Source organism: Protopterus annectens, chromosome 4.part0 (genome assembly GCF_019279795.1).
Source record: "Protopterus annectens isolate FY-2018-M chromosome 4.part0, PAN1.0, whole genome shotgun sequence".
Taxonomy (NCBI): domain Eukaryota; kingdom Metazoa; phylum Chordata; order Ceratodontiformes; family Protopteridae; genus Protopterus; species Protopterus annectens.
In genome coordinates this window covers 911,995,050-912,019,611 of record NC_056733.1, presented here as the reverse complement: position 1 = coordinate 912,019,611, position 24,562 = coordinate 911,995,050, and the positions used below count along the sequence as shown (strand labels likewise).

The window sequence follows — 24,562 nt, the reverse complement described above, 5'->3', positions numbered from 1 at the left end:
TATATATATATGTGTGTATGCGTATATATGTATGTGTGTGTGTGTATATATATATATATATATATATATATATATATATATATATATATATATATATATATATAGCACCTGACATCTGGGGCAAGAAAAACTGATGTAATGGCATCGGCTGCATGTTTTATATCCCTGACGTCATGGAAGAAGGGACAGCAACCGTCGCAGAACCCAAGACTTTGTTAATCAGGCCGATTGAGGGCAACCTGCCAGCAGCTAACCCAAATGTAATGACTGCAACAGTGAATACACTCTAAAATCTACATTTATGGTAAGTGTACACAACTGTGCTTTCCTAATGATCCCATTTGGGAAACTGCAGTGGTACTTAAACACAAGATGTCAGCATTTGCAGACACTGGAATTCCTTATTCCTGTTCTAGTTTTCATAAAGAGGGAACATTTTATGGTGGAAGAATGCAGGTGCAGCTCATCTTAGGAGTACATTGTAGATGAGTATAGAGGGCCCAGACCTCAGCTATGCACTCTGTCCTAGCCTGGTTTGTAATTTTGGGGGTCTTTGATATCCAGGGTACTTGGAATCAAAAAGCATGAGTGAAGTTAGGTGTGGAAGGAGTGACGGCAGCCACATCAGCACTGAAAGCTTTCCAATGGATCTGGGCACTGGCAGCCCTCCAGATCCTCCACTTTTCAGGCATCAGCAAAAAGGTGGTTGGGGGGACAAGTTCTGCATCTTTTGTAGACTGGGTAGTGTATGCATGAGAGGATTGCCCAGGAATTGTCCTGACTTTTAGTTCTCCCTCCATTCTGTCACAGGACAGTGTGTTGGCAGCAAGGCTGAGCATCTGCCTGGTAGACCCATAAGAATGGAGTTTGAGCAGGGAAAGTTTTCTGGATCCGACTAGCAAATGAGACGTGCCAGAAGTAGACCTTTTTATTTCCCCAGAAACATCAGCTGAGAAGGTCCTGATGTGTGACAGCAACTCAAGCAACCAAGAAAGTAAATGCATTCCCCATTGAGCTTGGCAGGTCTTTTTCTCTATGCGCTCTCATGGGTTCATGGGCAAGTACTAGGCTAGTGGCTCTTGTGAACAATTTTAAGCCTAGCTAGTTTCCTTAAAGGTCCGTGTAAAGCCCTGTAACTTGTGTCCATGAGGTAAACACGTTGACCATTACACCAACCCCCCAACAACTCTGTCCCTGTTTCCCCTTGGTGTTGCAGATCATGGAGGAAGGTCCAAAGGTTTTATTAATAGCCCCTTTTTGGCTCAGGCAGCAGATGTTCTTCGTTCCACATTGCTGCAGTCCTAACTATTGGGTAGTCCGCTGTCCAGTCGGCCCGAATACCAAAGTATATGGCTGACGTCGGTCAGGGCGCATTAGACTGACGTCAGTACGTCAGGGTACTAATGCGCATGACCGACGTCATAACCTCAGTCTTTTTTGCCGCGTGGTCCGATGCAGAAGCAGTTTTGCGAGTGCAGGTTGGCGTTCTGAAATTTTCTGAAGTCGGAGTTTCAGACCGAATCAAAGTTGGCTAAGTACCCCGTTGGGGAACGTTTTGGTTTTTTCTTGCCTCAGTATTTAACCGGATGTCAGAAAAAGTGAATAACTGTATTTCTTGTGGGAAACAGATACCTCATAGGGATTACCATACTTTGTGTATACCTTGTTTAGGGCCTGAGCACGACGTTGTTGGATGCGCTCTTGTGCTAGATTTAACAAACGCACTATTAAGAGAAGGTTAGACTGTGCCAGGTTAGTGTTTGGGAAGCGTTGTAATTATAAAATGCCGTCGGATGCTCCGTCGCCGCTTCATCAAGAAGCGCAAGGATAAAACTGCAAAGCCTAGGGTTGATGAACCGGCAGTCCCGGACGTCGGTTCTTTAGAAGACTCAGTGGAGTCAGAGGTTTTGCCAGGAGTTTCTTTGGAGTCTCAGGCAGAGACTTTACTGTTACAGGATGTGCCCTCTCAGGAGGTAGGCCAGGCTGAGGGGGCCTCTCAGGTAACTGTTCTTCCCTCTCTTCCCAAGGTAGTTAGAGCCTCTCCTTCTGTTTCCAAAACTTCTTTGAGAGGTAGGCCAAGTTTAGCTTCGGTGGGGCTTCTCCTAGCACTTCAGGTTCTGTGCCTAAGAAACATATGCTTAAAATGGCAGAAGATTTGATTACTATGATTAGAGGTTCTATGCCCCCTCCTGATAAGAGGCCTAGGGTGGAACCTGAGTTTGAGAGTTTGGAACAGTGTTCAGAGGCTTGAGTCTTCTGGAAGACTTGCAGGAGTATCCTCCTTATTCTGATTCTGATGTGGATGATTCCACTCCTACAGCTTCTCCTCCTGAGGATTTCTCATTTTCAGAGACTCTGCATTCCATGCGGGAGCACTTTAAATGGGAAGGCCAAGATTACTCTGATTCTAGGAAAAGGCTTAGGGAATTCTTGTGTTTACCCCAGCATAGGCCCTTAGCTATACCTCCTGTGTTGAATGTGGTAGAAGATGTTTTTGCAGAGGCTTCCTTGAACCCTGATTCCTTGCCTCCTGCTCCTGTTAAACCTGATAGGTACTATAGGGTGCCTGAAGCTCATAAGTATCTTTTTAAGAGTCCTAGGGCAGACCCGGAAACTGTTTCTCAGGGACCTAAAGGTGTTAAGGCCTCTGTTGTTAAAAACCCTGTTCCCACTGATAAAGAGGCAAGGGCTTTGGATAGATGGGGAAAGAAAGTGTATACTTCTTCCACTTTAGCCATGAGGGCGTTGAATTGTCAGTTTCATATACTAAAATATCAAAATTATCTCCTTTCACAATTGAAATCTAAGGTGGATGCTTTGGCGGAAGGTATTGAGTGTAAAGAGTTGCTGGATTTAGTTCATGTGTCTGAACAAGTGGGTAAGCATTCTTTGCAATGTGGTTTTGATGCTGTACAGGCCTCCTCGAGGGTGGCTGCCACTAGTTCTGTTCTTCGCAGGCATGCCTGGTTGAGGGATCAGAATTTAGCTGAGCATGTTAAGACAAGGATTTTGTATGCTCCTTTACAGTCTGATGTGGTGTTTGGTTCGCCTGTGGAGGCAGTTTTAAAGAAAATGGAGGACAAAGCTAAGTCTATGCAAACTGTTAAAGATTTTTTGCAGGTGCAGCCACCGAAGTTTAGTAGAAATTGGCCTACTAAGGGTTGGACATATCCTGCTTATGATTCCCAGTCTAGGGGTAGGTCTAGACGTGGTAGGGGCAGAGCTCAAGGTTCTTTTAGGCCTAGAACAGGGAGTTCACCTGCTCAGACTTCTGGTGAGGGCAGGGGTCAGTCCTTTCGTAATCAGACCCAATGACCTGCCTTTTCAGCTGCCAGTAGATTCTCGTCTGGCAGCTCCTTTGGGAGGAAGACTGTCTCTTTTCAAAGAAAATTGGGATTTAATTACTCAAGACAGATGGGTGTTGGATATCATTCACCACGGTTACAGGTTTTATTTCCATACATTGCCCCTTTCAAAGGCATGCCAGACGTTCCTCCTCCACAAAGGAAAGAGGCTCACAAGCAAATTTCTCAGTTACTCCAAATAGGGGCCATTCAGCCAGTCCCTGTATCACAAAGGGGCCTAGGATTTTATTCTCGCCTGTTCCTAGTACCAAAGAAGGGGAACACGTGGAGACCAATTTTGGATTCATCTATCCTCAACACTTATCTGGACATTCCCAAGTTCAAGATGTTGACGTTACAACAGCTTTTACCTCTGCTGGGCAAAGATCACTGGATGGTAACTTTAGATCTCAAGGAAGCTTACCTTCATGTGCCCATAAGACTAAGTTGCAGGAAGTATCTGCGTTTTCGAGCTGGAAATTCTCATTATCAGTTCTCTGCATTGCCCTTTGGCTTATCTACTGCCCAGAGTATTCACAAAGGTTCTGGCTCCAGTGATAGCTTACTTCAGGCTACAAGGAATTCAAATCTATCCTTACTTGGGCGACTGCCTGATTCTGGCTCAAGAAAAGGAAGACCTTCTACAGCATCTGGAATATGTTATAGCAGTGCTAAGATGCCTAGGGTATTCTGTGAGCGAAATAAAGTCCAGTCTAGTACCCTCTCAAGACATGTGCTTTCTGGGTGTGAGACTGAATACAGCAGCCCAGATGGCCTTTTTAACCCCGGACAAACAACAGAGTCTGTCACTTTACTTCCATCAACTATCTCATCAGTCCGTGCTGACTGCAAGGACAGTCCTTCAAGCATTAGGGTTCATGGCATCTTGTATTCTGGTGCTTCCCAATGCCAAACTGCATATGAGGAAGCTACAATGGTATCTCAAAATGTATGGACACAGCACTGCCAGGATTTGGACACTGTCATTCAAATAATACCTTGCCTTCAAAAAGAATTTTTGTGGTGGGCTCAGGAATGTCACCTAAACAAGGGACTCTCTGTGACCCGGCCAGAGGAGTCAGATTTTAACGACAGATGCCTCGGACATTGCTTGGGAGCTCATCTAAATGGAAAGTGGATACAAGACAAGTGGCCTGCCAGACTACAGCATCTACATATCAACATGAAGGAGATGTTAGCAGTCCAGTTTGCATTAATGGCTTTCAAGGAGTTACTTCTTCCAGGGCAGGTGTTGATTCTAACAGACAACACAACTGTCATGTGGTACATCAACAAACAAGGGGACACATTCTTACCCATTGTGCAGGCAAGCAATGATTTTATGGGAGACTGCGCTCAGCTTGCAACTAACTCTTCAGGCAAGGTTTCTGCGGGAGCACAGAACTCCTTAGCAGATGTGTTAAGCAGACAAATCATGGATCCCCACGAGTGGAAACTGGATCTTCATGTATTTCAAAAGTTGACAGTGTCCTGGGGAACTCCAGACATAGATCTGTTCGCTTCTCCACTGAACCACCAGCTGCCAAAGTTTTGCACAAAGAGGTTTCATCACACAGCTTGGAAAGTGGATGCTCTTTCTTTCAGTTGGAAAAATCTTCATGTGTATGCGTTTCCACCTCTGCCTCTTCTTCCAAAGGTGCTTCTAAAGGTCAGACAAGACAAGCCAAGGATGATTTTAATAGCTCCAGATTGGCCTCGGCAGCACTGGTACCCATTACTGAGGAGTCTGGTAAAGAAGCCTCCATGGCCTTTACCCTTGATTCCACATCTGTTGTCTCAGAAGGACGGTCGTCTGCTCAATGTCAAGCTTCACTCTCTTCATCTAACAGCCTGGCATATTCTGTTTTGAAAGACAGCAGGTCTCAACTTCCTCAACAAGTTTTAAATGTGATTATGGAAGCCAGAAGACCTAGTACAAGGAAAGTGTACGCAGAAAAATGGAAGAGATTTTTATTTTGGACTGCAGCAAAGAATTTGGAGATTTCAGAGCCTAATTTGAGTGTGGCTCTTCAATATCTTACTGAGTTATTGGACAAAGGTTTGTCTTTCTCTTCCATTAAGATTCATGCTGCAGCAATTTCAGCTCACTATGATTGTGACCCACCATTGTTTTCACATCCTTTGTTCAAGCAATTTCTTAGAGGGGCAAAGAATATAAGACCCCCGTAGAGCTCCTACTCCTGCTTGGGATCTCAATTTTGTGTTGGAGAAACTTACTCTACAACCTTTTGAGCCTGCAGCTACTGCTGAACTGAAATACTTGTCATGGAAGACTGCTTTTTTGTTGGCTATTACTTCTGCAAGAAGGGTTTCTGAGTTACAGGCCCTTATGGCGGTTGAGCCTTTTTTGATTTTTCATAAGGATAGGGTATCATTACGTACTAATCCTTCTTTTATGCCTAAGGTGGTTTCTAGTGTGGCTTTAAACCAAACTATTCATTTGCCTACTTTTTATGCAGATCCCCAAAATAAAGGGGAAAAGATTTTGCACACTTTAGATGTGCACAGGCAATTGCGTTATTATTTGAGCAGGACTAAGGATTTTAGGCAGTCTCAGCAGTTGTTTGTTTCTTTTGCTTTGAGTTCAGGGCAAGCCTGTGTCAAAACAAACTATTTCTAGGTGGATTGGGTTTTGCATTGCATTTTGTTATTCCCATCATGGCAAGGAGATTCCAGCTGGGATTAGGCCTCATTCCACTAGGGCTACTGCCACTTCAACAGCATTTCTAAGGGGGGTGGCAACTAAGGATATTTTGGAAGCAGCTACTTGGAGTTCAGTGCATACTTTCTCTAAGCATTATCACCTTCCTCTCTACTCTAAGTCTAGGGCTGGTTTTGCCACAGCTATTTTGCAAGGCATGTTGTCAGCTCCTGCTTCTTTATGATTTGCCAGCCTCCCTTACCTCTGCTTTGGGATTCTACCCAATAGTTAGGACTGCAGCAATGTGGAGCGAAGAACATAGTACAGTTTTGTACCTACCATAAATGTAGATGTTCGAGGATCCACATTGCTGCAGTCCAATTTACCTCCCTCCTTCCCTCTGTGTTTAGGGGTGGTTGTGTAGGTGAGGTTATATGCTGATGATTTTGTATATATTATACATGTTTTTGGTGTAGGTATATTAGGCCTTGTCTTTTTAGGGTCTTCTGACATCTGGGGCAAGAAAAGACTGAGGTTATGACGTCGGTCATGCGCATTAGTACCCTGACGTACTGACGTCAGTCTAATGCGCCCTGACCGACGTCAGCCATATACTTTGGTATTCGGGCCGACTGGACAGCGGACTACCCAATAGTTAGGACTGCAGCAATGTGGATCCTCGAACATCTACATTTATGGTAGGTACAAAACTGTACTTTTTCCCCCTGTCCTGTTGAGCCTAGGTAGGACAGAACTAAAAATGTTGTGTATGGACCTCTTGTTGCAGACAAAAGGCCCTAACGCACTCCAGGCAAAATACTATAATGCTGACAGCTTGCATGATGTGGCTGCCCTCCCCTCAAGGCGCACATTTTCAGGGAACCTGCTCAGTATCATGAGGAGGGCTAGGAAACAGAAAAACTTGGAAAATTTCAGATTTTCCACCTGGTGCCTTGTACAGGACCCAGGTCCCAAATCCAGCTGAAGTGTTGTCCTAAATTACTTCTCAGACTTCAACTGAGCAGGCCTTGGCATACTTAAGCTGTCTCAGCCAGTTTATCCTTGGATCCTACCTTGTATCCTCAGCTGCCAATGACAAGTCTAAAAGGAATTCTACATCTTAGATCACCCATGGGGGACATTACCACCCCTATGGTACCTCAGCTGTGTTTTGGAGAAGCTTACCCAGCCTTTTCAAGCTACCCCTCCCCCTACAAGTACTCGTCTTGGAAGATGGTGTTCTTGGTGGCTGTGTGACATCTGCTAGGAGTGCTTCAAATTGCTGGTACTACTGTACAGGGTGCCATTTCTGATTTTTCTACAGCCTAGGGTGTCCCTTTGTACAGACCCTCTTTTCATGCCAAAATTAGTAACTTGCATCTTTGAACTAAGCCTTTCACTGCCCAAGTTTTCCCCTAATCAGTAGAAAGGGAAGGGGGAGGACAGTACTGCATTTTTATATGTAAATAGGCAGTTGAAATTCTGTATGGAAAAGAGAAAATTGGAGCCACTGTGTACTAAGTCCGCCACCACAGCTTTCATCAGATGGAGTTGGCACCCAGTCATTTAGAAGCAAGAGGAGTTGGCACCCAGTCACGTTTCAGAAGCAAGGGGGAGTCTGCACCCAGTCACGTTTCAGAAGCAAGGGGGAGTCTGCACCCAGTCACGTTTCAGAAGCAAGGGGGAGTCTGCACCCAGTCACGTTTCAGAAGCAAGGGGGAGTCTGCACCCAGTCACGTTTCAGAAGCAAGGGGAGTCTGCACCCAGTCACGTTTCAGAAGCAAGGGGAGTCTGCACCCAGTCACGTTTCAGAAGCAAGGGGAGTCTGCACCCAGTCACGTTTCAGAAGCAAGGGGAGTCTGCACCCAGTCACGTTTCAGAAGCAAGGGGAGTCTGCACCCAGTCACGTTTCAGAAGCAAGGGGGAGTCTGCACCCAGTCACGTTTCAGAAGCAAGGGGGAGTCTGCACCCAGTCACGTTTCAGAAGCAAGGGGGAGTCTGCACCCAGTCACGTTTCAGAAGCAAGGGGAGTCTGCACCCAGTCACGTTTCAGAAGCAAGGGGGAGTCTGCACCCAGTCACGTTTCAGAAGCAAGGGGGAGTCTGCACCCAGTCACGTTTCAGAAGCAAGGCTGAGTCTGCACCCAGTCACGTTTCAGAAGCAAGGGGGAGTCTGCACCCAGTCACGTTTCAGAAGCAAGGGGGAGTCTGCACCCAGTCACGTTTCAGAAGCAAGGGGGAGTCTGCACCCAGTCACGTTTCAGAAGCAAGGGGAGTCTGCACCCAGTCACGTTTCAGAAGCAAGGGGAGTCTGCACCCAGTCACGTTTCAGAAGCAAGGGGAGTCTGCACCCAGTCACGTTTCAGAAGCAGGGGAGTCTGCACCCAGTCACGTTTTGGAAGCAAGGGGGAGTCTGCACCCAGTCACGTTTTGGAAGCAAGGGGGAGTCTGCACCCAGTCACGTTTTGGAAGCAAGGGGGAGTCTGCACCCAGTCACGTTTTGGAAGCAAGGGGGAGTCTGCACCCAGTCACGTTTTAGAAGCAAGGGGGAGTCTGCACCCAGTCACGTTTTAGAAGCAAGGGGAGTCTGCACCCAGTCACGTTTTAGAAGCAAGGGGAGTCTGCACCCAGTCACGTTTAGAAGCAAGGGGAGTCTGCACCCAGTCACGTTTTAGAAGCAAGGGGAGTCTGCACCCAGTCACGTTTTAGAAGCAAGGGGGAGTCTGCACCCAGTCACGTTTTAGAAGCAAGGGGGAGTCTGCACCCAGTCACGTTTTAGAAGCAAGGGGGAGTCTGCACCCAGTCACGTTTTAGAAGCAAGGGGAGTCTGCACCCAGTCACGTTTTAGAAGCAAGGGGGAGTCTGCACCCAGTCACGTTTTAGAAGCAAGGGGGAGTCTGCACCCAGTCACGTTTTAGAAGCAAGGGGGAGTCTGCACCCAGTCACGTTTTAGAAGCAAGGGGAGTCTGCACCCAGTCACGTTTTAGAAGCAAGGGGGAGTCTGCACCCAGTCACGTTTAGAAGCAAGGGGAGTCTGCACCCAGTCACGTTTAGAAGCAAGGGGAGTCTGCACCCAGTCACTTTAGAAGCAAGGGGAGTCTGCACCCAGTCACGTTTTAGAAGCAAGGGGAGTCTGCACCCAGTCACGTTTTAGAAGCAAGGGGAGTCTGCACCCAGTCACGATTTAGAGGCATGGGGGAGTCTGCACCCAGTCACGTTTTAGAAGCAAGACGAGTCTGCACCCAGTCACGTTTTAGAAGCAAGGGGGAGTCTGCACCCAGTCACGTTTTAGAAGCAAGGGGGGGGAGTCTGCACCCAGTCACGTTTTAGAAGCAAGGGGGAGGAGTCTGCACCCAGTCACGTTTTAGAAGCAAGGGGAGTCTGCACCCAGTCACGTTTTAGAAGCAAGGGGGAGGAGTCTGCACCCAGTCACGTTTTAGAAGCAAGGGGGAGTCTGCACCCAGTCACGTTTTAGAAGCAAGGGGGAGTCTGCACCCAGTCACGTTTTAGAAGCAAGGGGGAGTCTGCACCCAGTCACGTTTTAGAAGCAAGGGGGAGTCTGCACCCAGTCACGTTTTAGAAGCAAGGGGGAGTCTGCACCCAGTCACGTTTTAGAAGCAAGGGGGAGTCTGGGTGCAGACTCCTCCTGGCTTCCGAAACGTGACTGGGTGCAGTCACGTTTCAGAAGCCAGGGGGAGTTGGCACCCAGTCATGTTTCGGAAGCCAGGGGGAGTCTGCACCCAGTCACGATGTTCATCGTGCATACAGCTGCAGTAATCACAGATGGGTTCTCTGCCGTCAGGCGGTCCCTCGGTCAGCCGAATTCCAAAGTCTTGGTCCGGCGTCTGTTGTTGTCACTTTCTCTTCTGACGTCAGTGAGGCCAGAGTATATAAGACACAGCCAACGCCATGTTCTTCAGTCTTTTTTGCCACGCGGTGCCCGAAGCAGAAGCAGTTCGCAAGTGCCGGTCGGCCAGCTCCTGAATTACGAAAATTTTGGAAACCGAAGTCTTCATTAAAGCTAAGTACCCCATTGGGGAAACTTTTCTTGCCTAAGACCGATGTCAGAAAAAGTTAATTGTATTTCTTGTGGGAAGCAAATACCGCATAAGGATTTCCATTCCCTCTGCATACCTTGTTTGGGCCCAGACCACGACTTCTCGGGCTGTCGCTTTTGCGCTACCTTCATTAAACGCACTATTAAGCGTCGGGCGGAGTTGGCCTAACACTACTTTGGTAAAGCTTTTGATTATGAAATGTCGTCGAACACTCCGACTACCGTTTTGTCCAAAAAACGCAAGGAAAAGGACCAACACGCGTGGCCCCCGCTGACACCACGCCAAAACAGGCTCCACGTGGTCCGGTTCTCAGCGAGACGCCTTTGCAGTCCCTGACTACCGACGACACTCCTTTGGCGGTGTCCTCTGTACCCGAGACCGCTGGGACCTCGGCCCTTTCCCAGACTACAACCACCGAAGCCTTTGCTAACATTGAGCCTACTAATGTGGATAGGTCCACCTCCACCCATGGTGTCTTTAGGCCCTCATCTTCTTTTTCAATTAAGGCCTTTCCTAAATCCAAAGCAGCCAGGCATCCCACGAGGCCTGTTCCTCAGGGCCCATCTCCAGGTCCAATGCCTAAAAAACAGATGCTTAAAATGGCTGAGGATTTAATTACTCTTATCAGAGGTTCTCATCACCCTCCAGACAAGAGACCCAGAGTGGAGGAAGATTCCCCCTCTTCTGATCAGGGATCCATTTTATCAGAACAATCTGATGCAGAGGAACACTCTTACTCCCCTTTTGAGGAATCGGATGCAGAACAGTCCATCCCTTCTGTATCCCCTCCTGAGGATTTTTCCTTTGGGGAAACCTTGCACATCTTGAGGGAACAATTCCATTGGGAAGGCCAAGACTTTTCAGATTCCAAGAAAAGACTTAGGGAATTTCTTTTGTTACCTCAACACAGACCTCTGGCGATACCCCCTGTTTTGGACATACTTGATGATGTCTATGCGGAGGCTTGCCTTAACCCGGATTCTCTGCCTCCTGCACCAGTCAAACCTGATAGGTATTAGAGTACCCAGCTCTCACCAATTTCTCTTCAAAAGCCATAATGCTGACCCTGAAACCATTTCACAAGGCCCCAAGGGATTGAAGGTCTCCACTGCCAAGAATCCACTTCCTGCAGAAAGGGAATCAAGATCTTTAGAAAGGTGGGGTAAAAAGGTATATACCTCGGCCACCCTAGCCATGAGGGCCTTAAACTGTCAGTTTCATATGCTTAAATATCAACAGTTCCTGTTATCACAATTAAGGAACAAAATGTCTCAACCTGAACAACCAGATTTAAAGGAGTTACAGGATATATGATGCATAGTGCAGAGCAAGTGGGTTAACACACCTTACAATGTGGTTATGATGCCCTAGAGGCCTCAAGTAGAGCGGCTACTACGGGATCAGTCATTCGCAGACATGCTTGGCTTAGAGAACAAAACTTGCCTGATCATGTAAAAGCTAAACTTCTAGATGCTCCTTTACAAAAGGATGTGCTGTTTGGTACTAATGCTGAGGAGATATTACGGAAAATGGAAGAAAAAGCCAAATCCATGCAAACTGTCAAAACCTTTTTCCAGGTCCAACCACCACGTTTTAGCAGAAATTGGCCTTCAAAAAACTGGTCCTTTCCATCCACTGACGAGCCCCAAAGAGGTAGATACAGACGCACAAGGGGCAGAGGGCAATCACAAGGATCATATAGAGGACGACAATGGCAAACTCCAGTGCCAAGAGGTGGCGAGGACAGTGCACAACAATACAGGAAGCAAACCCAATGACTCCCTCATTTCCATGCCAAGCATGTCTCAGCTGGCAGCACCTTTGGGAGGAAAGCTAGCATTATTTGCAAACAATTGGCATATTGTCACAACAGACAAATGGATCCTGGACATTATAAACAGAGGCTACAAATTTCATTTCCACACTCTTCCAAAAATGAGGCATGCCAAACCTGCCACAGAATCAAAGGGCAGAGGCACAACTACAAATTTCAAAGCTCATAAGCATGAGAGCTATTCAAGAGGTACCTTCTCACGAACAAGGTCAAGGTTTTTATTCAAGGCTTTTTCTGGTACCAAGGAAAGGAACAGACTGGAGACCCATTTTGGACTTATCCTTCCTAAACACATTTCTACTCGTACCAAAATTCAAGATGCTCACATTACAGCAACTTCTTCCCATGCTGGGCAAGGAGTTTTGGCTGGTAACATTGGACCTCAAGGAGGCATACCTGCATGTTCCAATCAGACAAAGCTGCAGAAGATACCTCAGATTTCTTGCAGGTTCAGTCCACTATCCATTCTCTGCATTGCCCTTTGGCTTATCTACTGCGCCCAGAGTATTCACAAAGTGCCTGGCATCAGTGATTGCCTACTGCAGACTTCAAGGGATACAAATTTATCCTTATTTGGACGACTGCCTGATCCAAGCGGACAGCAAACACATACTTCTGGAACATCTGACATATGTGACACGGCTATTGCATGCTCTGGGATACACAATCAACAAAGAGAAATCAAGGCTAACACCATCTCAGAAAATAACTTTCCTGGGTGCCAACTTGGACACAAACACCCAGATGGCCTATCTTACGCCAGAAAAACAAGGGCAACTATCTCAGTACTTCAAAATACTAGCAAAAAGTACCAGGCTTACTGCAAGGAAAATCCTGCAGGCTCTGGGATTCATGGCATCTTGCATTCTTTTAATCCCATGTGCAAAGATGCATATGAGGAAACTTCAATGGTACCTAAAAAACCTATGGTCTCAACACAGTCACAGTTTGGAAACAATACTACCAATAATCCCATGTTTGCAAAAGGAATTTCTATGGTGGGCCCAAGCATGTCAAGCAAACACAGGCCTCCCATTCTGCAAGCCTCAAGCAGAGCAAGTTATCACAACAGACGCCTCAGATTACGCTTGGGGCACATGACGGACAGGTGCATCCAGGGCAAATGGTCCCAAAAGGAAAAGCACCTCCACATCAATCAAAAAGAAATGCTAGAAGTAATAAATGCAATTACAGCTTTCAAGGACTTCCTGCATCCAGGACAATTACTGATAAGAACAGACAACACCACAGTAATGTGGTACATAAACAAACAAGGAGGAACACATTCATACCCCTTGTGCAGTCTAGCCATGACCCTTTGGAACTTGGCTCTGGAATGGCAAATCGAACTTCAAGCACAGTACCTGCCAGGATTGGAAAACACGCTGGCAGACAAATTAAGCAGAAATATGACAGATCCACACAGATGGAAGTTACATCCGCAGGTGTTTGCAGAAATAACCCAAGTGTGGGGGAGGCCAGACATAGATCTTTTTGCCTCCCACAGGAATCATCAATTGGAAAAGTTTTGTTCGAGGACCTTTCATCCAAAGGCCTGGAGAATGGACGCCCTTTCATTCAGTTGGACAGCATGGACAGTTTACGGATTCCCACCTCTGCCTCTTCTGCCCAAAGTACTTTTGAAAGCAAGAGCAGACAGACCGAAGATGATATTGATTGCTCCAGATTGGCCAAGGCAACACTGGTACCCATTGCTGAGGAGCCTAACACATACTCCTCCCTGGTCCCTGCCTCTAAGGCCTCTTCTGCTGACTCAGCACAGTTACAAAACTCTCCACAGTCAGCTGAAAACACTCAATCTCGCTGCATGGAAAATTCCTTAGCACCACAACAGACCCTACTCTCCAAGGAGGTGCAGGATGTCATTTTGGAGGCCAGAAGACCATCTACTAGAAAAGCTTACTCCGCAAAATGGAAGTGGTTTTGTTCTTGGAATGCGAAAAAAGGCCAGGACCCTAGAAAACTGAACTTGCCTCGGGTATTACAGTATCTAGCTGAGCTGCTGAACAGTGGACTTTCATTTTCTTCCATAAAAATCCATGCCTCAGCTATTTCTGCAGAATACAACACGGATCCTCCTTTATTTTCTCACCCACTCTTACGACAGTTCCTCAGAGGGGCTAAGAATATTAGACCAACAAGGAAACGACCAATACCAGCCTGGGATCTTAATTACATACTAGAAAAATTAACATTGCCTCCTTTCGAACCAGCTGCCTCAACAGATTTGCAATATTTGTCCTGGAAAACTGCCTTCCTTCTGGCTATCACTTCAGCTCGTAGAGTTTCGGAATTACAGGCCCTCATGGCGGTGCAGCCCTTTCTCATTTTCCATCAGGACAGGGCCTCCCTTCGTACCAACCCATCATTTATGCCTAAAGTGGTATCTAGGGTAGCTTTAAATCAAGCCATACACCTTCCTACCTTTTACCCCAATCCTCAAAACAAAGGGGAAAGGCTGCTACATTCCTTAGACATCCATAGGCAGCTACGTTACTATTTGGACAGAACAAAGTCCTTCAGGAAATCAGAACAACTCTGTGTCCTATGCTGTAGGGGCTCAAGGGAAGCCAGTTTCCAAGCAGACTATTTCCAAGTGGATAGGCCACTGCATACGGTTTTGTTATTCCTATCATGGGAAATCTGTTCCTACAGGTATCAGATCACACTCTACCAGGGCCACAGCTACCTCTACAGCCTTCCTCAGAGGAGTTCCTACCATAGATATTCTGGAGGCAGCCACTTGGAGCTCTGTACATACCTTCACAAAACACTACCACCTGCCTTTATATTCCAGAACAAGAGCAGGCTTTGCCACTGCTGTTTTGCAGGGCATTCTGGCTCAACCCAGTTCCTCCTAGTACCTACCACCCTGTGCGTAGCTTTGGGATTCTACCCATCTGTGATTACTGCAGCTGTATGCACGATGAACATAGTACAGTTTTGTACCTACCATAAATGTAGATGTTAGAGTGCTAATACAGCTGCAGTACAGGTTTCCCTCCCTCCTTCCCCACTTGGTAAAGGCATGGGGCCTAACAACCTCTTCATACAACCTGACTGGGTTATCCTTCTTTGGTTTATTTGCTTGCAACCACTGTTTTTGGTTTATATTGCATTGCATGTATACGCATATAAGCATAATTTATGTATTGCCTTCCTTCGGGGGTCACCTGACATCTGGGGCAAGAAAGACTGAAGAACATGGCGTCGGCTGTGTCTTATATACTCTGGCCTCACTGACGTCAGAAGAGAAAGCGACAACAACCAACGCCGGACCAAGACTTTGGAATTTGGCCGACCGAGGGACCGCCTGACGGCAGAGAACCCATCTGTGATTACTGCAGCTGTATTAGCACTCTAACATCTACATTTATGGTAGGTACAAAACTGTACTTTTCGGAAGCCAGGGGGAGTCGTCACCCAGTCACGTTTCGGAAGCCAGGGGGAGTCGTCACCCAGTCACGTTTCGGAAGCCGGGGGGAGTCGGCACCCAGTCACGTTTCGGAAGCCGGGGGGAGTCGGCACCCAGTCACGTTTCGGAAGCCGGGGGGAGTCGGCACCCAGTCACGTTGAAGCCGGGGAGTCGGCACCCAGTCACGTTCGAAGCCGGGGAGTCGGCACCCAGTCACGTTCGGAAGCCGGGGAGTCGGCACCCAGTCACGTTTGGAAGCCGGGGAGTCGGCACCCAGTCACGTTTCGAAGCCGGGGAGTCGGCACCCAGTCACGTTGGAAGCGAGTCGGCACCCAGTCACGTTCCGGAAGCCGGGGAGTCGGCACCCAGTCACGTTTGGAAGCCGGGCGGGAGTTGGCACCCAGTCACGTTTCGGAAGCCGGGGGGAGTCGGCACCCAGTCACGTTTCGGAAGCCGGGGGGAGTCGGCACCCAGTCACGTTTCGGAAGCCGGGGGGAGTCGGCACCCAGTCACGTTTCGGAAGCCGGGGGGGAGTCGGCACCCAGTCACGTTTCGGAAGCCGGGGGGAGTCGGCACCCAGTCACGTTTTGGAAGCCGGGGGGGAGTCTGCACCCAGTCACGTTTTGGAAGCCGGGGGAGTCGGCACCCAGTCACGTTTCGGAAGCCGGGGGGAGTCTGCACCCAGTCACGTTTCGGAAGCTGGGGGGAGTCTGCACCCAGTCCCGTTTTAGCAGTCCCTTGGTCCTCCATCCACATCTGCCCAAAGCATTCCAACTGAAAGGCTGCAGTCCGGGGCAAGGCTTGCTTCTGTACTGTAGGTAGCCTCCCACTGGGTTACTCCCGTGTGGGAGTAATCTCATTGATTATGAATGTTGCAGTGAATGATACGATGAGTGAAGTCCAGCTGTGTTATGAACTTACCATAATTGTAGATGCAATTTCTGTATTGAAGTCTATATCTCCTTCCCACTGTTCGCTTTCACCCTTTTTGAATGTCCTGTGGTTGAAATGGGCACTCTACTGCCTTCTTCCTTATCACTTTCTTTGCCTTACCAAACAACCTTGCCCTCAAATTAATTTGTAGAGGAAGCTTGGGACATTGTAAGTGGACTTTTGGTTAAGGGCTAACTCCTACTTTTTCTTGGTTCCAGCTTTGCTTGAACTCCTAGAGCAAGTTTCTTGCACAAGCCAGGGTAAGAAGAGTCTTGATAGTACTGACCAATGCCTCTTTTTGCCGCCAATATTCTGACTTCTTAGTGAGAGGGAGTGTGGTGAAACCAGAAAGAGACACTGCTTTAGATGTCTGACCAGATGCAGGCTACTTGCAGCCTTGATATCCCATTGATTGCAACAGTGAATGTGTTCTTAAGTTATTGTCAGTTAATTGCACTGGTAGTACTTTAGTTTCATGACTTCACAAAGTGTCTGACCAATAATTTTCCTTGGTACTAGGATAATTTTCCCCTTTGTTCATGAACTGAATGTTATTGTCTTGTGTGATTTCTGATCAGGCTCGTGAAGATGTTCTATGCTGCAGTGGCACAGATGAGCAGGAGTTTAAAGTCCCTCTGTCTACATTGGAGGACCTGACCCTGAATGGCATTGTTTCAAGCCACAAGCCAGAAGTGTACCTTTCTAAGGTTTGTTGCAACTTCAGATGTTTTGTACTTAATTGTGAAGGCCTGCAAGCTTGGTTTCTAGGTTTGATATACAGTAGTGTCGATTATCTGAACCAATTGGGACCCTAGGGTAGTTTGGATAATCTAACATATAATTGAACCAGATAAACTTCTCAAATCTTGTTTTTCTGCGCACAGGAATACACTTTTGAACCAGTGATTCCAGTGAACAATAAAAAATATTTTTTTGCACATGAGCTGTCTACAAGATCAAAAACATGCTCAAGCAAATACATATAATGTTTACATATTCAGACTGATTTTTTCTTACCCAAAAACTTTGGAAGGTGGGTTCTGATAATTGATGTTTTGGATAATCTACGCTCTACTGTAGAAGCGGTCTTTCAAGTATGTAAGTGTGCTAATCTGTTTTGTTCTCTCTTACTTTTTAGGTTGTCTTCAGCTGCATTGTACACCTGACCAGATTAGCATTTACTTAACACTAGCAATTTGGAAGTTTTACAGTCTAATACTAGCAGTGGTGGCATGCATTTGCCAATAAAGGTGAAACCCAGACATCAGTGGGTGTCGAGCACCTTAGTGGGTGTCCTTAGAAACACTTGTGCGTGGTAATCCCAGATGTCATTGCCCAAATCACACAAGTGGGAGTCATTCCAGTCACTGTAATCCTGAGCTAAATAACGCCAACATTTATAGCCAGCGCAGTTGAAGAAGGTAATGGCAGTTATGATCCTCATGAGGGTATTCTTAGCAGTCATGATTCAAAGAAGTTTCCCAACAAGGTGAAAAGTGTCCAAGCCATTATGATGCCGAGTTAGGTAGTAGAAATGTTTATAATCCTCAACGTGCTCACCCCAGGAGCTAAGATGTAGAGTAGCTGCAGATGAAGACTGAGAGCATGTGAGTAGCAGGATAACCCCAGTGATCTTAGTCCTGTGGTGAGTATCACTGGAAGCACCTGAATAAAGTAACCATAGCAGACTTGGCTGTGAGTAATGTAGTCTTAAAAGTAATGACCCCAGTATGTCAAATGGAGTGCAGGGATCAGTAATCTATAGCCCTAGAAGTTAAGCTTCAGCACCTGAGAGTAACGCACCCTATCTGGTCCAGAAAACATCATCAATGAGACCATATTAAACTGAACAGGGTAAGTCAGCAATCAAGGACAGTAGTACCTGCTCATGGTAGTCTTTTGGTAATGGCCTAGATTACCTGAGCAAGGTTAATCCAACAATCATAGTACAGAGCCACCTGAAAAAGGTGTTAACCTCCCCACAACAGACCTGGCACAGAACCCACTTGAACAAGGTTTTACCCTAATCAGCAGCCTGGCCTAGTGCCCACTTATACAAGGTACAACCTCAGCTAGCCTGGACCAGCACCACCCAAATAAGGTGAAACCCCAGCAGATTTGGTACAGTATCACTTGACAAAGGCAACCAAGGCAGGCCTGGTTCCGGAGCACATGAACCAGGGTACAGCTAGCAGTCATAGCCTTTAGTAAGGTAAACACCAGCACTCCTCGCTTTTGGGATGCTTTCCTGCAGATAGCCCTGCTAGCTGTATTGATTTCCAGAGCTCTACTCATCCCCTCATGGCTTCATCTGACAGCCCTCTGTCACTTTGCAAGGCAAATTAGTGGTGTAAAGTACATTGGCGGACTCCATCTTCAGATATTTCGTGCTGTGCCATATTGCACACGTTGCATTTCATAGCATTCAGTCCTTTGGATGCCCTGCTTCCTGAAGCCAGATAGGAATCCTGTGGCTGGGGTTTCCTTATTTCCTTTTTTGTAATAAAAGATTAGCTGATGTCGAACTCTGATACTGAATCTGAAGTACAGAGCTCTGTAAAAGTTCATTGCATAGTCTGATAGTTTCTGTGAAACAAATCCTCCGTAAAGGTTTTAATAATTATGATTTGGCTTGGCCCAGGGCACAACTTGGACTCCTGTCTGTACTGTGCTAGTCCACCCTAAGGAAAATCCAAAAACAAGCAAGACCGTCTCCAGCAGTTTGCATCCAGAAAGGTGTGTATGTTTAATTCCAGTCTGTAATTGTGTTGGCTAAAGCCTCCCAACATTTAAAAAAAAAAAAAAAAAAAAAGACTTGGAAAAAGCATAGAGACCAAAGACATTCTGATGAATGACACTGGTCTCCTTGGGTCTGATACTAAGTAGAGAGGCACTTTCACAGACTCTTCCCTCAAAGACTTTCAGTTGGGGGCCTCTACCACAGCTGCTTTGCAGGCCACCACACCTTTGGCATTTTACATGTCGTCCTAGACACATGACTTTGCATGTCTTGAAGGTTCATAGGTTTTGCAGCAGTCTGCAAAATCAGAGTTTTGGGTGACCTTGCTCTGACAAACCCTTATAGCCCTCTTGAAGGTTTGTCCAGCTGCTGCAGTCTGGGGTGCTTGACTCCATCCACAAGCTTGGGATGCCATTACCATTGATAACTGGAATTTGAGAGCTATTCGTGTTTCACTGTTGCAGTCATTACATTTGGGTAATCTGCTGGCAGGTTGCACTCAGTTGGCCTGATTAACAAAGTATTGGATCCTGTGTCTGTTTCTGTCCCTTCTTCCACGACGTCCGGTCGTCAGGGGTATAAAACATGCAGATGACGCCATTTTCATCCGTCTTTCTTCCCGCGCGGTGCTCGAAGCAGAAGCAGTTCGCAAGTGCCGGTCGGCCAACTCCTGAAATTTTCGTTTTCGAGTTTCAGAACCGAAGTCTTCAACTAAAAGCGAAGTACCCCGTTGGGGAAACTTTTTCATGCTCCTTACCGATGTCAGTAAAAGTTAATTGTATTACTTGTGGGAAGCAAATACCTCATGGATTTTCATTTGTACTGTATTCCTTGCCTAGGTCCTGACAACAATGTGCCTTGCTGTCGGTTTTGTGCTAAATTTAACCAGCGCACTATTAAGTGTCGGTATATTTTTGCATCTAAATATTTTGGCTCAAGATTTAACTATCCTGAAATGTCATCTGTTAGCAATCAGACTACCGGAATTCACAAAAAACACAAAGATAAAGACAGACTGAGGTCCAAAACCAACAAAGCTTCTCCTAAGCCAGTCGCCGGTACTCAGTGAGGCGCTTTTGCATCCCCTGATAACCAGTTACTTTTGATTCGCAGGCCCCTACTGAGACCCATTCGGAGTCCGGCATGCTGCGAGACACTAAGTATTGAACCCATGGTTGTCACTACCTTAGATGGGTCCGGAGCCGCTGAGCAGGCACCGGCTTCTGAGTGTGTTTTCAGGCCTAAAGATTTGTATGTTAAACAGGCGCCATCTTCAAAACCAAGGCCAAAACCAACGTCTATGTCTAAAAAGACGCTTGGGCCACGTGCACAGGCCCCTATGCCTAAAAAACAAATTATCAAAATGGCTGAGGATTTAATTACCTTGATCAGGGGTTCCGCAACCCCCTCCAGCTAAGAGACCTAAGCAAGGCACTGATTATGACTCTTCAGATCAGGTTTCCATTTCTTCTGATCAGGAATTATCTATTCCACCTTATGAGGACTCAGATGCAGAAGAATCCATCCCTTCTGCTTCTCCTGAGGATTTTTCTTTTGGAGAAACTTTGCATACCTTAAGAGAACATTTTCATTGGGAGAGTCAGGATTTTTCAGAATCCAAAAAGAGGCTTAGGGATTTCCTTCTTCTTCAGGGGTAGGACTTTGGCTATACCTCCTATTCTAGACATTGTTGATTATTTCTCAGAATCCAGCATGGCTCCTGATTCCCTGCCACCAGTTCCTAGTAAGCCAGACAGATATTACAGGGTTCCCGACTCCCACAAATTCCTTTTTAAAACCCCTACTGACCCTGAAACAATTTCACAGGGTCCCAAGGGTGTTGAGGCTTCTACTGCTAAAAGACCTACCCCTTCTGATGGAGACTCCAGGGCGCTGTATAGATGGGGTAAGAAAGTTTACAAGTCTGCAATCCTGGCAATCTGGGTTTTAAACTGTCAATTTTATATGCTTAAATATCAACAGCATGTCATGGGCTTACTTAAACATAAAATGATGTTGATTTCTGACTCTGTTGAAAATAGTTACAGGATTTATTGCATTCAACTAAAGTTGGAAAGCATACTTTGCAGTGTGGTTTTGATTTCTTAGAGGCCTCTTGCCAGGCCGCTGTAACTGGGTCTGTGATAAGAAGGCATGCTTGGCTCAAGGAGCAAAATCTGTCTGATCATGTTAAAGCAAAATTGTTGGATGCTCCTTTACAACAGGACAGTCTGTTTGCTTGGTAATAAGGCAGCAGAAGTTTTGAAAAAGATGGAAGACCAAGCTAAATCTATGCAAACAGTAAAAGATTTCCTGCAAGTGCAGCCACCCAGGTTCAGTAGGCAAAGGCCTACTAAGAATTGGTCCTTTCCAGTACCCACCAGAGCTGCTCAGGTCAAACCCAGACACTCCAAAGGCTCCAGGTTTCAGTCACAAGGAACTTGCAGAACAAAACAATGGGGTGCCTCCACCTTCAAATCTGGAAGTAGCAAGGCACCTCCCTACGGAAAAGTCTTAATGACTTTCCTCTGCAATCACCAAGCACTTATCTTTTGGCAGCCCCTTTTGGGGGAAAACTGGCACTTCATGCACAAAATTGGCATCTAATTACCCAGGACAAGTGGGTTTTAAATATAGTATCCCAGGGATACAGATTTCATTTCCACACGTTGCCAATTCCAAACGGATTGCCAGATCTGCCACCAAATAAGTGGGCAGAGGCCCAGAAACAAGTTATGTCCCTCATGAATATGGGGGCTAATCAACCAGTACCAGAAAAGGGACAAGGTTTTTACTCAAGACTTTTCCTGGTACCCTGAAAAGACAAGTCATGGCGTCCAATTCTGGACTTATCCATTCTAAATACATTTCTGGACATTCCAAAATTCAAGATGTTGACTCTGCAACAGTTGCTGCCTATGCTAGGCAAGGATTCCTGGTTGGTAACTGTAGACTTAAGAGGTTTACCTGCATATCCCAGTCAGGGAATCTTGCAGAAGATATCTCCGCTTCAAAGCAGGCTATTTGCATTACCAGTTCTCTTCACTGCCCTTTGGCTCATCTACTGCACCCAGGGTATTCAAGTGCCTGGCACCAGTAATTGTATTTTGCAGACAAAGAAACATTCAAATTTATCCTTACCTGGACGATTGTCTAATTCAGGCAGAAAACAAGGACACATCTGGCGTTTGTAAAAAGACTTCTAACTTGTCTTTGGTACACCATAAACGAGAAGAAATCACAACTGGTACCCTCTCAAATTACATTCCTGGGTGCAAGCTTGAATATACCTGCCCAGATGACCTACCTTACGCCAGAAAAACAAAATCTGAAGTAGGCAGACTTCATTTGTCTGCAACCTGTGGGTATCGGATCCGACCTCGGATCCGAGCCGGCATTTCAAAAGCTTAGGCTCCGAGCTCCTAGCTCCTCCCTCTTACCCATAACCCCTTGCCAAGCCCCGACTGACCCCAGATTTCGTTTGCCGCTTTCAAGTTGCGACGGATTCCTGAGCTCCTAGTGCAGATAAGTTGTTTTTGACAGAAAAATTTTCAAAAACCTTAACTTTTTTAATTTAATTAGTTAGAAGTGATTGTGTTAGGCTTTCCTCTCTCTTTATTTTAAACTTTTCTCGGGTTTTGCGTAGTTGTGTGTGTGTTTGTTTGAGGCCTGTTAGGGCTTAACATGTCTGAAGCCCATAAGGCTGTATTCTCTAAATGTACCGAGTGTGGCCATAAGCTGTCCCCAGCGGATGGCCACACTCTGGTCATCTTGGGGTTGAACACCTGTCATCTGGTTGTACCATTTGTGCAGGGTTCAACCCCAGCTTTGAGGAAGCGGAGGTCGAAGCTGGTGCTGGCGGGACTTCTCCTCCAGATACCGCCGGCTTCTGCCCTTCTACTCAGCAAGCAGTTGCTGTGGGCTCTCCTCCTCCGGCTGGGACTCAACCTCCCTCTAAGATGCCGGAGGAGAGGAGTCTTCTAGGGAGAGAGAGAAGGAGAGGCACAGGGAGAGGCACCACAAGCGGAGAGCTGAAACCTCCAGTTCGGCTCCTCCATCTAAGCAGGCCTCCCCTGTGCCTTCTAGCTTTCCTCCTCCTCGGCTCCACTCCCCTCGGTTCTCTCCTGGGCCGAGGAGGAAGAGGCTAGCCCTTCAGCGAGGTCCCCAAGGCGGCTCTCTAGGTCCGCCGGTGGCCTCCACCAGATCCACATTCTCCATGAGTGAAGCAGATATGGACGGATGATGAGGAAATTCATCCAGGCCCAAATGCAAATGGGAGTGCTCCTAGCCCCCATCCGGGAGGCCCGACCCACCGCCCCTTTGGCTCCTTCTCCGACCCATACCATGGGTTGGAGCTGTCGGCGCCGGGCAGAGTTGGATCGGGGTGGGTCGGATCCGATAGGTCGGCGCACCTCGGATCCGTCCCATCCCTTGAGTGCTTGGTGCCGGACCCGACCTCTGAGCCGAGGACCGAGCCTCGGGTCGAGGAGCTGGTGTGTCTTCGGCTCCGTCTGGTCGGAGCACACGGTCTCGGATCCGGCGGTCGGCTCGGCTCGATCCGTGTCGGATCCGAGTGGGGTCGGCTCGGGGTTTAGAAGCTGGCTCCCCTCGGCCTTCGACGTAGTGGAAAGGGCACTGTTGAGGACTACGGACCCCAGTCCCTGCCACGGCTCCATCCAGCTCCCTTGCAGTTGGGCCAGGCCCCACCAGCGGTCCCAGGGACAGCCCGCCTCGATGTCCCAAGTAGTTCCCTTGGAACATCCAGCTGCGGAAGAGTACTCCTCGGACAGTCCCCGAAGAAGTACCTCGGGCGTAAGTACAAAAGGAGGCACATGGACTCCCCGAGTCCGTTACGAAGACACAGACTTGGATGAAGGGAGGGCTCCCAAGGTCACCCCTGAAGGCGTCTCATTTGGAGACATTATGGAAATGTTGAGGATCAGGGGTGGTCTGCCCCCAAGGCCTCCTCAGGCGAGTCTGTGTTCTTGGAGGCATTGGCGGCCCATCTACCTCTTGGGTGTCCCCTCCTGCCGACCCTCTGGTGGACCTTATATCCATCAGGCGTGGAAGGATCCGGACACCGTTGAACCTGTACCCAAGCGTCCTGACCGTATCCTTTCCTCCCGGCGGACCACACTCACTGGAGCAAAGGCCCCCAGTAGATGCCATGATGATGGCTGCAGCCACTAAGAGGGAATTGGCCCAGGAGAGTCCCTCTATGCATCCTCCGGGCAAGGAGTCCTCGATGGATCGCATTGGGAAGCGAGTTTTCAGTTCAGCAACCTTCTCTTTGAGGCTGAACTACATGGCTACGTCATCAGGATGCAGCGGGATCTGATTAAAGAATCGCTGCATCTCCCCAGAGTCCATGTCAGTGAAGATAAGCAGGTATACTCCACCCGAATGGCCACTCTTAGATCAGTTTGAATACATCTATGCGGCTGCTTTCTCACGCTACTGAGGGAGCCGCTAGAGCCAGGAGCAGGCCTAGTCATGAGGCGACAGGCCTGGCTCCGCCACTATGATTCGCAGAGCCCTTCAAGGCGACCTTCACGA

At 47.4% G+C, this 24,562-nt stretch overlaps 1 protein-coding gene across 1 annotated transcript in view; it reads left to right on the top strand.

Moving 5' to 3' along the window:
- The window catches only part of RNF10 (ring finger protein 10), a 2,146,785-nt gene that overhangs the window by 840,228 nt on the left and 1,281,995 nt on the right, over positions 1-24,562 (top strand). The window contains exon 8 of the mRNA XM_044069816.1: positions 16,845-16,973. Coding sequence (XP_043925751.1) covers positions 16,845-16,973 — 129 coding nt within the window. The remainder of the gene's footprint in view (positions 1-16,844; positions 16,974-24,562) is intronic.